The 14,282-nt window shown below is 40.6% G+C and overlaps 1 protein-coding gene across 2 annotated transcripts in view; it reads right to left on the bottom strand.

Moving 5' to 3' along the window:
• Positions 1–9,380: 9,380 nt before the first annotated feature.
• The window catches only part of PTH2R (parathyroid hormone 2 receptor), a 122,578-nt gene continuing 117,676 nt past the window's right edge, over positions 9,381–14,282 (bottom strand). For both annotated transcript variants that reach the window (XM_006903010.1, XM_006903011.1), the window contains 3 exons: positions 11,631–11,769; positions 10,327–10,368; positions 9,381–9,779 (listed from right to left, as the gene is read on the bottom strand). In XM_006903010.1, the coding sequence (XP_006903072.1) occupies positions 9,381–9,779; positions 10,327–10,368; positions 11,631–11,769 (580 nt within the window). The remainder of the gene's footprint in view (positions 9,780–10,326; positions 10,369–11,630; positions 11,770–14,282) is intronic.

Below are 14,282 nucleotides of genomic sequence, written 5' to 3'. Positions count from 1 at the left end.
GGTTTAGAAGATGTTGTGACACCAGGGATATCATTGTTGATATCAGATTGATCCTGGCTGAAAGCAAAGAATAACAGAAGAATGTCTATTTGCACTTCATTGACTATGGAAAGACATTTGGATATGTCAATCATAACAATTTATAGCTAACATTGAGAAGAATGGAAATCCCAGATCACGAATTGTGCCCACGTGAAACCTATACCTAGACCAAGAGGCTGTTGTAACACAACATGGTTTAAATTAAGAAATAAGTGCATAAGGCTGGACTCTTATGAAGAAGAATGTAGTATCAGGCTTGAAGAAAGACTCATCAATGACCTATATTATGCAAATGACTCAACTTTGCTTGCTGAAAATGAGGAGGACTTGACTTACTACAGATCAAAGACTATAACCTTTAATATGGACTGCATCTCAACATCAATAAAATAACAATTCTCACTATTGGACCAAAAGGCAACATCATGATAGATGAAGAAAACATTGAAAAGGTCAACAACTTAATCTTACTTAGATACCAGCAGTCAGGAGATCAGGAGACATATTCCACTGGGTAAAGTCCAGAGTCAAGGGATTCTCCAAATTATTGAGGAGCAATGATGTCAATACGAGGACTAAGGTATGCCTAATTCAGGCCATTGTATTTTCAATCACTTGCTATGCATCTGAGAGCTTATCAATGCGTAAGGATGACAGAAGAAGTAATGCCTTTGAGCGGTGGTGTTGGAGAAGAGTCCTGAATATCCCATGGACTGCCAAAAGAACAAACAGGGATGTCTTAGAAAATGTACTCATTGGAGGTAAAAGTGATGAAATTTCATTTGTCTTGCATACTTTGGGTGTGTTGCTAGGAGAAATCATTCCTGGAAAGGCGAAGCGTTGGTGAAAGAAAGACTCTCACACAGATGGATCAACCCAGTGACTGCAGCAATAGATTCAAGTATATGTCAGAGAGGGTGAGGATGGCATGGGATAGGACAGAGTTCAGATTTGTGGTTCACAGGTTTGCTATGAGTTGTATTCGACTGAATGGCACTGAACAACAGCAACATGCCTAGGATAGGGAGCTCTGACAGCTTAATGATAAGGCGTTGTTCTGCCAATCCAAAGGCACACAGTTCAAATCCACTAGATGCTCCATAGGAGAAAAATTGCAATCTCTTCCCATGTTGTTCAATGCCTCTGAAAACCCACTGGACAGTTAGCTTTGAGCTGGGTCTGACTTGATGGTATAGAATGCCTTGGTTATTGATCTTTATGTGTTCCATTTCAGGTTTTACAACTATCAATTTTCCTAGATTTGTACTTTGTATGTCATGTTTTGATCATTAATGGAGCTTTGCAGCAGATTCTCCTCACCTGAGTCATGCCACATCAGCAAATTAAAGGCCTGTATTGGATGATAGCTTTCCTATATCTATGTCATTAAGGTAGACTCTGCTCTGAGGAGGCAGCTGTTCTCCAGGAATATTTAGAGAATGTCTTCTAACCTGAGGACTTCATCTTCCAGCAGTCTATCAGCCAGTGTTCCACTGATCTCCAATTGAGGTGTTAATAGCCTAGTATTTTGAAAGTTGATGGCCACTCCTGCTTCATAACCTGTTTTAGGCTAAAAGTTCCAGTGAAATCTGTCCACTATGAGTGAGTGACCTTGCTAGTCCTGATGCTTTTAGCATGACAGCAACATGCATGTCAACAGAACATGGAAAACTGATAGACGAGTGAGGGGAAAAGAATTTTCTGCAAGGATCTCAAATTTGAGCACGTTCAAAGCTGAAATGACCAGACTTGCTCCTTAGTCCTTCCTCTTCGACATCTCTGAAACCTTCCTCTCTTTATCTCCACTGCCCTTGTTATAATGTAAACTCTGGTGGCTTCATGGTAAGGAACTATATCACCAGTCCAAAAGCATACTGGTTTGATTCCACCAGCTCCTCCTTGAAATAAGGCTGGACAATCTCCTACAATGTGATTTACCATTTCTGAAAGTCCCCTGGATGGTCAGGTATGAGTTCTGACTCATTGGTAAAACAACTTTGCTGCATCTCCCCTCTGTCTTGCCAGTAGTCTCCTGTTATCTTTGCTTGTGTTTGGCCTTGTCTAACTTGTTCCCTTATAGTTTGAAGGTTATTTCAAATATGCATACCTGCTCATTTCCTGCTAGATCTATAAAGAAGTCATGGCCTAGATTTACATTTTTAAGTTAACTTAAAAAATAAGTTAGAAGCGATATATGATAGGGTATTATGGTTATCACAGGAATCCAGATTTAAGATTGCATAGTGGAGTGCATTCGGGGCGGGAGGAGGGGGGAGATTGTATACCAAAGAAGAAGCTTATCTTTTGCTTTTCGAAAAGAGGAGTGAAGGGGGAGGGGGGATGAGAAAAAAATGCAACAATGAATGAATTGAAATCCAACATGTCTGTAAATGTTCAGTAAAATTAATAAAATTTTTTAAAAAATAAGAATTCTTGTTCTTTTTCCTACTACTTTAGCATATCTATTCACACAATTCTTTATTGTATTTGAATGAAAAATGAGAGCCTTAAGCATGGCTGGACCTGCGGCCTCAAAAATCTGTGTGGCTGTCCATTTGCTGTACAGAGGTAACTCATGGTTGCTGTGATGCTAAACACCGTGACACTGATGTGTCAAATGCAATAATGATTGCACATGATGGATGGGTTTTGGTGGAGCTCTCCAACTAAACAAGCTTGGAAGCAGGAGTGGCATCCACTTTCGAAATAACTTGCCTCTGGAAACCCTATGAACTTATAGAAATGATGAATGTTATACAAGTGTTCTGGTCTCTAATTCACAGGGTGGCTAAGAGTCGTCTATGACTCAATGGCACTTAACAACAATCTTTTTATAATATAAAGGGTCAAATAAGATTTAACTTTAAACAATGGCACAGCCACAACCTATTGTAAGGACCTGCATGGGATTTTTATGTTACGGAACATTTTCAACATGTGATGCCTTTAACCATCACCCCACCCATTAGGTAGACCGATAATAGATGCATTTTAAAGATGGAGCATTAGAACCATGACACAGGGTAAGGGATTTTATAAGGCCACGTGGCAAATAAACAGTGGAATTGAACTTAATCTCTGGCTCAACCCAGGATGATTCTTTCCAAATGAGGAGGCAGCCTGGGGATGTGACAGTAGAGAAGAGAATGAGAGAAATGAAATACACACAATAGCACTTTCATAAACAGGAAGTGAAGGAAATGACCTACACTATGAAAGAATATGGGATGCAGACAGAATCTTTTTCAAGAGGGTATTAGACATCAGATCACCTTATTCATTATAATGCTGTTTGCATATTGGATGAGTCATTCAGCAAATTGAGACAGATTCACTTGACTTATTTTACCTGGAAATACATTCCTTTCTGATGTTTTTATTTCCTACGTGTGTGGTTCCCCTCCCCCCATTTCTAACATACAACAATATGAAGCTGCAAAACACTGTACCTCAGAAAGAGTTACTTGAGTTGCCTTTTATTGGTTAAAAAGTGACATAGTTACTAGTGACAGCAAGATTAGGAACCTGGAGCTTGGTGTCAGTGGAGCTGAGTTAGAATCCCAGCTCTGCCAAAAAAGCTGTGTGACTCCACGCAAGCTGCCCATCTCCGAATCTCATTGTCATTTGTGAAAAGAAAGCCAGTGATATGGTTTGGCCCATTATAATGAAGATTAAGCTAGTTAATGGTCTGTAAACCTAGCAGGACGCCTGGTATATGGCATGCATCCCAAAACATGATTTCACTGCTGCAACCTACTGATGCCTCAAGTTCAAAAAGTACAGGAGCTAAACTCTGATATCTGTACATCTGGAGAACAATAAGTCTGGTTGGTTCTTAAAACTAAAATTGGTAGTATTTTATTGTGTGAGTAGACCATAGATTTTCTATCCATTCATTTGTTGATGGACACTTGAGTTACTTCCATCTCCTTGCTATTGTGAATAACACAGCAATAAACATGGATATACATATATCTGTTTGGGTGGCGGCTTTGGTTTCTTTAGGGTATATACATAGTAGTGGAATTGCTAGGTCAAATGGTATTTTTAATTTTTTGAGAAAGTACCATACCACCTTCCATAGTGGTTGCATCATTTTACACTCCCACCAGCAGCGAATAAGGTGAACTCATAAAACATGACATAACGTGGCAAAACAACTATGAGATATCATCTCACCCAGTAAGAATAGCAAAATTTAGCAGAACAGCAAATATCAAATGCTGGCAAGGTTGTGGAGAAACTGGAATCCTTCTTCACTGTTGGTGGGAGTGTAAAATGGTACAACCACTATGGAAGGCTGTATGGCACTTTCTCAGAAAGTTGGAAATAGAAATACCATTTGACCCAGCAATTCCACTACTGGAAATTTACCCTAAAGACACCATAACTGCCACCCAAGCACATGTATGCACACCCATATTTATTGCAGCTTTGTTCGCAATAGCAAAGAGCTGGAAACAACCCTAGTGCCCATCAACAAAGGAATGGATAGAGAAACTGTGATATATTCACACAATGGAATACTATGCAGCCCTGGAAAACAATATTCATAAATATTCATAAAATATTATGTAAAATGGATGACCCTGGAGGACATTATGCTGAGTGAAATATCTCAGTCACAAGGACAAATACTGCATAATGCAACCATTATAAGTGGAGGTTGGAAGGAAACTAAGAAAAGAGGGTATAAATAATGAATTCTGCATTGGAACAGATGAAGGAAAGAACTATTTAAAATGATTAGACATTATTTAGATGGTAACAGTCCAGAATAAGAGATGGATAGCAAAGAGGACTGGGGGACGGGTGGGTGGAGGAAATCACGCAGCAATGACTGAATTTTTTTTTAAAGTGAACTGGGAGTAGTAGGGAGAAAAATGTGCAATAATGAATGAATGAAAATCCAACTTTTCTGTAAACTTTTGTTAAAATCACATGGATTGAGAAGTTGTGGTACATTCATACAAGAGAATACTACGCAGCACACAGGAGCAATAATTTTATAAATTACTATCTAACTTGGGAGGGACTGGAGAGCATTATGCTGAGTGAACTAACTCAGTCCCATAAGGACGAATACTGTATAAAACCATTATTGTAGAATGAGTATGAGGATCCAAGGGGGTGGGAGGGTGGAAGTGAAGGGGTGAGGATGGGTGGGACAGGGGTGTTAATCATAGGGTTGCACAATTTGATTTGTGTATTCAAAATCTGTAAATAAATATCAAATTTTTTAAAATACAACTAAAAATTTTTAAAACTAAAAATGAGAAACTGAAATCACCTAAAATATATTTTTAAAACAAACTTCATTTATTCCACATGTCATTTGCAATATAGCTGCAGAACAAAGAAGCAAAAGACATAGCCACAGTGTGATTTACAATCAATACAAATAATATAAAATCCTTTTATTTGATCCCTGCTGGAGACACCCTTGCAGCAAATCACTGTTTAGAAAAAAGGAAGAGTGAAGATTTAGGTTTCAATGGTCCTGGAGGGACATTTAAAAAGATAGATCAGTGCAAGATTCTTTTCTGAGTCATTTTCTTTGTTCCTAGGAACACATTACATTGCTACAAATCTTTCATCAAAGTTAATCAACTTATTTTACAATATGTGTTTCCTCTTAGATCTGTAATCTCTCAACATACATTTTTCAGACCCTAATTTCTAAGGGAGGGAGCAGAACTGGCCACCCGCTTCCAAAATAACAGGCCTTTGAAAACTCTATGAACAACAGAAAAGTGTGGGTAGCTACAGTTTTAAAGGTAGAACTCAGATGGGAAGTCATTCAAATATGAGAAGAAACTGCAGCAAACAACCATTAATAACAGGAACGTGGAATGCATACAGTGTGACTGTAGGAAAACTGGAAGTTGTCAAAAATGAAATGAAATGTATGAAGATTGACCCTCTAGACACTAGTGAACTAAAATGAACTGGCATGGACCACACAGAATCAAACAATCACATGGTCTATTATAGCAAGAATGAAAAACTGAGGAAGAATGGTATTTGAGTCATAATAAAAAGGACCATTTCAAGGTCTATCCTAAAGTGCAAAGTTGTCAATGATAGGATACCATCCATACGCATAGAGAGAAGACCTGTTAACATGACTAACATTCAAATATATGCACCAACAACTAACACCAAAGAAAAAGAAATTGAGGAACTTCTACCAACTTCTGCAGCCCAAAGTTGATCAAACACACACTCAAGATGCACTAATAACTATTGGTGACTGGAATGCAAAAGTTGGAAACAATGAGGAAAATGTGGACTTGTTGACAGAAACGAGGCTGGAGAACAAATGATCGAATTTTGCACATTCAATGACTTAGTCATAGCAATTATCTTTTTTAAAAAACACAAAAGGCAACTTTACACGTGGCCATCACCTGACAAACAGCACAGGAATCAGAGTGACAACAACTTTGGAAAGAATCACTGGAGAAGCTCAATGTTGGCAGTCAAAACCAGGAAAGTGCTGAGTGGGGGCGGGGGGGGGGAACAACCATCAAAAACCCATGTACAAGTTTAAATTGAGACTGAAGAAAATGAAAACAAATCCACAAGAACCAAAATATAACCTTGACTCTATCCTACCTGAATTTAAAAAATCATCTTAAAACCATGTTTGGGAAATCCAAAGTCTCTGTAAATTTTCATTAAAATTAATAATAATTTAAAAAATTTAATAAAAACAGGTTTAAAAACCAGAAGAGCTATGGGATGAAATCAAGTTTATCATACATGAAGAGAACAAAGGTCATTACAAAGAAGGAGGAAAAAGAAAAAACTCAAAATGGATGTCAGAAGGAACTATGAAAATTACATTAGAGCATCATGAAGACAAGACAAAGGGAAGCAATATCAAAGTAACAGAACTGAACAGATTTCAACAGGCGCCTAGAGAAGAAAATCCAAAGTATTATAACCATATGTGCAAAGAAAGAGTTGGAGTCAGAATTAAAATGGAAGAACTTGCTTGGAGTTTCTCAAGCTGAAAGAACTAGAAAACGAATTCAAGCCTCAAGTTGTAATACTGAGAGATGCCATGGGCAAAATCTTGAATGACCCAGGAAGCATCCAAAGAAGATGGAAAGAATACACCAAATTCCTATGTATTGTTATGCCCAAAAGAATTGGTTGACACTGAAAAATTTTAGGAAGTTCCATATGAACAAGAGCCAGTGGTTGAAAAGGAAGACGTTCAAGTTGCATTAAAGACACTGGCAAAATTTAAGGTCTCAAGAATAGATGGGATACCAATTGGCATGTTTCAGCGAACACATGCAACTCTGGATGTTCTTTCAAGTCTATACTAGGAAATATGGTAGAGATCCATTTTTATTCCCATTCCCAAGAAAGGTGATCCAACATGATGTGGAAATTATCAAACAATATCATTAATATCACATGCAAGCACAATACTGAAGATTATTTTAAAAAAAAAAAAAAGACTGGAACAGTGCATTGACAGGCAACTTTAGCTGGATTTAAAAGAGACCATGGCACCAGGAATGTCATTGTTGATGTCAGACAGATCTTGGCTGGAAGCAGAGAATATCAAAGAATGTCTGTGTTTAATTGACTTTACAAAGGTATTTGTGTGAATCACAACCAACTATGGCTCACATTGAGAAGAATGGGAACCGAAGAACACTTAATTGTGCTCATATGAATCCTATACCAAGACACTGTTGTCTGAATGGTTTAAAATCAGGAAGGGTATGTGTCAGGGCTGTAGCCTTTCTCCTGTTTAATTTGTATGCTGAGCAAATAATTCACGAACCTGGACTCTGAAGAAGAACATGGCATCAGATTCAGAGGGAGACTCATCAACAACCTGCACTATCCATGCTCACTTAAAGAGAACCTATAACCCTTGTGGCAGAAGATCAAAGACTCCAGCCTTCAATATGGATTACATCTCAAGATCAAGAAAGCAAAGCCCCTTACCACCAGGCCAATAGGCAACATCATAGATAGATGGAGAAAAGATTGAAACTCTCAATTATTTCATTTTACCTGGATCCACAATCAACACCCTTGGTACCAAGAGTCAAGGGGTCAGGCAGGAAATGCACTGCTTTGGGCAAGTCCACCATCAGGGACCTCTCCAAAGTAGTCAGGAGCAGTGATGTCAGTTTTAAGTCTAAGATGCACCTGGTTCATGCCATAATCTTTTCAATCACTTGCTATACATCTGAGATCTGGCCAATGAATAAGGATGACAGAAGAAAAATTGAAGCCTTTGAGCTGTCGTGTTGGAGAAGAGTGCTGAATATCCCATGGACTGTCAAAAAAACAGAACAGGTATGTCTTGGGGAAAGTGCAGCCAGACACCTCCCTGGAGGCAAGAAGGGTAAGGCTTCGGCTCACATGCTTTTGGCATGTTTCTAAGAAAGGCCATTCCTTGTAAAGAAATATCATACTTAGAAAGGTGGAGGGTCAGAAAATCCCAACAAGGTGGACTGACATGGTGACTACAGCAACAGGCTCAAGTGTATCTGAGAAGATAAGGATGGCACAGGATAGAACGAGATTCAGATCTGTTGTTCAAAGGGTCACTAGGAGTAAAACTCGACTCGACAGCATCTAACAATTGCTAAGGAAGGTCTGGAGGTGTAATCCATAGAGAGTTGAGATATTAACCCAAAGGTGGCCTCTCTTCCAGCTTGAATTCACCAGCAGCTCCTCAAGAGAAACATGGGCAATTTTCTCCCATGTAATTTATAACCTGAAAAACTCCACTAGAGGGTCAGCCAGCAGTCACTTCTGGCTCGGCTGCAATGACTGCCGCATGACGGAATCTCTACTTCAGAACAAACACAGTGATTATTGCTGTCGTGAATTGTACTAACTCATGGGGACTTTACGTATACTCAGCCTTGGTGCCTCACCATCTTCATCTGTTAAAGTGAAAAAAGTAAAAAGTTTTAATTCCCTGTAAGGAAAATGGCACATACCAAGTTATCTCTACCACACTGAGGGTGGAATTAGTGAGAGGAAGCTAAGTCCAAGCAGATGAAAGTTGTCTATCCAAAAGTAGCAGAAAAAGCAAACAATCACAGAGCAAGTGCTCACAAATCAGACTGGGAGAGAATCTGATGGCAAAATAAGGTAAGTAATTAAACTACTCCCTTGACACTCCCTCTTCTGTGGCTTCAGCATTTTTTCAGGAATCAATTTACAGAGTCTGAATACTTTAAAAGTACACTTTAACTTTGACTTTACAGCCCAGGGATTCAAGCACAAGACTGGGGGCCAAGTTTCTCACATACAACCAGATCGCCCAGACCTTCAAAGCCACAGCGGGTGATTCAGAGAACATCTTCTGTTTCTCCTTTGCTTCCTTCAGCATCCAGGCAAAAGTCCATTGGTCTAGAAGAAGACTCTTTCATTGGAATGTCACCTCCCTGGCTCCCTTCACCTTCTCTGGAGTCCTCGTGGATGGAGGGTGGCAGGCAGTCCTGCTCTGAGTTACTCCGGACGAAGCCAGGTAAGGTCACGTGGCTGTCGGGCTGTCTGCTGACAGTCTTGGGCATTTTGTTGGAGATGCACACCATGCGCGTGCTGCCTGCCGTCTGCGACTGGCTGCTGCTGCTGTGCGTCATGGTGGTGAACACCGAGCCATACCTGTGGCTGCCACAAGGGGGCGCGCTTTTCCAGTCAATGGAGAGATTCCATCGACTCCACAACTTCTTCACCTCAGACTGCACCTAAACCCCCCCAAAACAAGCACAGTATGTATTAGAAATCATAAAGGAAATCCTGAAGCCCAGTTTTAAGGATGGTTGCTCCAGCTCCAATGAGAAGTGTCATTGCTAAATGTTTTGACTCATGACCATATACATACACATGCCCACATGCAACAAAACGTCGCCCAGCCCTGCACTGTGCCCATGCTCAGCTGCAGAAGGCACTGTTGGGATCTTTTTATCTTAATCTTAGTCTGGAAACTTCGTTGTTCAGCATCATAGAAGCAGACATGCCCCCAGCTGGAGAAAGGGGCTGTGCATGAGAGCTTATAGTTCTAAAAACGACCATAGCAAAATGTCCTAATTAATGGGTTTGGGCCAAGGAAACTTGAGTTTGTATACAACTTGAAATTGAATACAAGTTTTAAATGTGGACTGTATGGTGAAGTTCAATATCCTTCCCAGTTCACACTTTGCATCCCAGCAAATGGGTTTGTAGCAGCTGTTTGCAAGTGAGTTAACATTAAAAAGTGCTTGAAGCTGGGGTCTCCGCTTCCTGGGGACCTACCTCTCCATTGCAGTAGCAGTAGATTATAGACACAAAGAAGCCCTAGAGAAGATAAAAGCAGAAATTTAGCCCAGCTGACAATCCATGAGGCTCCTAGCTCAAAGTGTCTTATAATAAAAGGTGTAAGCTGAAGACTATTTCATCATTACTCCTTTTAAAAAAATGACAAAAATTACTCTTTCCTAAGGTTTTCAAATTCTTACATTTGTATTACATTTTTTTCTACCTTCCCTTGGGGTCAGGGAGATTTCTATTATGTTAGTTTTATTTATGTTGCCACTCAACATAAAACTAACATAACAACCATGCAGTAATCCCAAATTGGCTGTTAAAAGGTATTTGTCTGTGAGTCCTAGGAACACCTGGTGTAGAGGATCCCATGGTAAGAATGTAAAGAAGCAATGATGCCATTCCTTTAAAATTCTCTATTGAAAGGAGCAGCCTCCCAGGAACCATCAATTAACTACAACAGGCAAGGTCCCTGCTCTCTTGGTGCTTACAGTCTAGAAGGAAGAGAGCCAGATGAAACATAGCAGATACTGGTGCAAGGAAAAGGTTAAGCTGCTCAGGGCTATGCAGGTAATTTAAAGTAAGTGGCATGGAGAAGAACAGTGGCAATATTCGATGGGAGCCTCAGTCTACTGGGCATTCTCTGAGGAGGGGGCAGATGGGATGGTTGGAATGACAAGAAAAAAGTAGCCAGGTGAGCATCAGTGGGAAGAACACCACAGGCAGAAGGTCCAGCCCCAGTTCCTGAGGTGGAAATGAGCCTGGCCTCTGTGAGGAACAGAAAGACTACCAGTGGGGCTGGGACTTAGTGTGGGGTCAGGAAGCATGGGGTGAGAGGATGGTGTAAACTGGAAATAGTGTTTGGGTTTTATCGAGTTCATGAGAAACATCTTTTCTTTCTAGTAGTACCATGATGAAACTCATCTTTTTAGGATTCGTCAGTGTATAGGGAATAGATTTAGGGGTGGTGGCATATGACAAATCAAGAGCTTAGGGAATGTTCCTAATGGACCAGGTAAGAAAAGTGACGCAAAGGCTACAGGCACCCTCTCCCTCTGCTGACCTGCATTCATTTTTCTCTCCCAGTCCTTCCACTCCTTCCACCTTCATTTCTCTTCCAAACACACAAGAGGTATTATATATTTTATATCAGCATGCCTTCCTGTGTCACCATCCTGGCTTGCTGGCCCTGCAGTGGTCAGAACAGTGAGCCAACAGCTTGTCAAGGCCCTCCTCCAGCCTGGGGCTTCAACGCCAGAGAAGGGGAGGAAAAGTGCCTCGAGGGCGCCCTGTACCTGGAAGGAGTTGAAGAAGAGCTCGCAGTGCATGCGGATCTCCCAGCCCAGGCCTGTGAAGGAGTGGGGCAGGCACACAAACACGATGTAATGCACGCCAAACACCAGCACCAGGACCAGCGTGGACTTGGCAAGTTTCCTAGAAGAGAATGACAGACTCTTTTCACATATCAACTCGAGGCCCCTGCCAGAAGCTCTGGTGGCACAATGGTTAAGAGATCAACTACTAAGGGAAACGTTAGTGGTTCAAGCCCATCTAGGGGTCCTGTGGGAGGAAACAGACCTGGAGATCAACTCCTGTAGAGACTGAAAGACCCATTGCCAATGACTGCATTCTGATCCTTAGCAAGCGAACAGAAAAAGGCTGTGAAGCTTTATAGATGGAGACCACCACATCTTTGCATTATGAATGTATCTGGTGGGTTCAAACTCCTGGCCTTTTGGTTAGTACCTAAGCATTTTAACCATTGCACAATCATGGCTCCTTCCTCCCAAAGAATGCAGCCAGCACACACTATGGAGCCATTCTGTTCTATCACGTGGTGTCAGCACAAGTCAGAAATGGCTCAAGGGCCCCTTACAATAGCATATCCTGCAGAAAAGACCACTTCCTGGAACAAGTAAAGCTTCATGGAGCTTGACGGTTGGTTTCTCCTGCTTCTTTGGATCCCATCACTGTACTGAGGTCTTGTTTATGTAACTTGTCATTTTCTGTCACTTTATTACTAAAGCAGGTAACTTGTTCTCACTTCTTAGAGCTCAGATGTTAACGTAAAAGCTGGTGATTCAACTCACCCAATGGCTTCATGGGAGAAAGTCCTAATAATCTGCCTCCATAAAAATTATAGCCAAGAAAATCCCTTGGGGACTTCCCCCTCTGTCTACTATGAGTCAGGAATGAATTGACATCACCCAACAACAAATACAGTCCTCTGGAGTCCCACAGTCATGTAAATAGTTAACACTTTTAGTTGTTAACAGTAAGGTGGGTGGTTCAAGTCCACCAACAGCATCTCAGAAAGAAAAGTAGGATAATCCACTAGGCCACAGACACCCCACAGAGCACAGTTCTACTCTGCCACATGAAGTCATCATGAGTATAACGTCACTCAATGCAAGTAGAAAAAGTGGTAAGAAGTTGCAATGGCAACCCAAAGGCATATGGTTTGAATCCACTGGCTGCTCTATGGAAGAAAGATGGGCAGCCTCCTCCCATGTAAGTAACCATCTCTGAAAACCCACTGGAGAGCCAGCTGTGAGCCTGTTCTGACTTGAAGATCCACAATAACAACAATGCCACTTCTAATGTCCTTTCCATTCTCATTTAAAAGATGTTATTCACTTAAAGTTGTAATTGTTTTCTCACCCAAATCTTATAATACTACATTTGACTCTTGAAAAGAGTCAACCGTGCTAACTGCCTCTACTATTATAGGAAGCACTTCTGGCTACTGTGTGTGTTTTAGGAATCAGCTACTGCCTTATTCCATCTTCCAACTCTCGAATTTCTAGTTTTTCTTGAGTATGTGTATTTCCTAGGCCACTGCATACTTTTTATGAGTTGTTACGTCAAGGACTGCATCTCAAATTTCCTAAAATACGTTTTGTGATGTTGTGTGCAATTTAGTTTGTGGTGCAGTGGGTTAAAAATTGGGCTGCTAAACAAAAGGTTAACAGTTGGAACCCACCAGCCACTCTGCAGGAGAAAGACAAAGCACTCTGTTATAAAGATTTAAAGCCTCAGAAATCCTATGAGGTAGGATTTCCCATTGGGTCCCACAGGGTCACTATGAGCTGAAAGCAACATGACAACAGTGAGATGGATTTTAGGAGTTTGGTTATATATGTCTTTGTTATGGTGGACCGTCAAGTCCGAACAGACTCACAGCTGACTCTCCAGTGGATTTTCAGAGGTAGTTAATTACACAAGAGAAGACTACCCATCTTTCCCCTGTAGAGGATTCAAACCATGTGCCTTTGAGTTGCCAGGGCAACTCCTTACAACTAGGTCACCAGTAATCCCTGTGTGATTGGAGGAATCAAGTCTTACCTGATGTAATGGGCTGACTCCAAAATAGCCAGCAATGATTCTAGTCTCTTGATAGTCATGACTTTTTTTTAAAAATTCTTCTGATCTTGTGTGTGGGCAGGACCTGAAACTTACTTCTAACTAATGTAGGTTTTGGCCAAGGCAATGAGACGTGTCCCTCACAGGTTAATTTAAAGTAATCACTGAGAGGTACACACGGCATGGAACTGAGGGTGACAGTGGCCAAAAATCACCCTTTCAGGCTTCCGTTCAAACATTGTCAACAACAATTTTAGAAGTCTACCACCAATAATCACATAAATTTATTAACTTTGGACATTATTAAAAATATTAATTATATTTCAACTACAAAAAATTATTTGGCTGAAAAACATCTTCTCTGACCCTTATTACTCTTGACATGTTCTGATTGATCACTACAAACTTAATAATCTTCTGAGCACCCAATTATTTACATTTCCTCCTGAATTATTCTGTATAGCACAGGATTTCAATCCTTGATAAGTGTTTCTCTTCAGTCACTCCCAGAAAGCCAACTTTCCACGGAGGAGCTGAAAACATTGTTCATTCCTTTCTCCCTCCAAGTCTCTCATTTGGTTTTT

This window comes from Elephantulus edwardii, unplaced genomic scaffold (assembly GCF_000299155.1).
Source record: "Elephantulus edwardii isolate Elephantulus edwardi_28Jun2011 unplaced genomic scaffold, EleEdw1.0 scaffold00493, whole genome shotgun sequence".
Lineage (NCBI taxonomy): Eukaryota > Metazoa > Chordata > Mammalia > Macroscelidea > Macroscelididae > Elephantulus > Elephantulus edwardii.
Note: the sequence above shows the minus strand (reverse complement) of the source record. Positions and strands in the feature narration are given on the sequence as shown.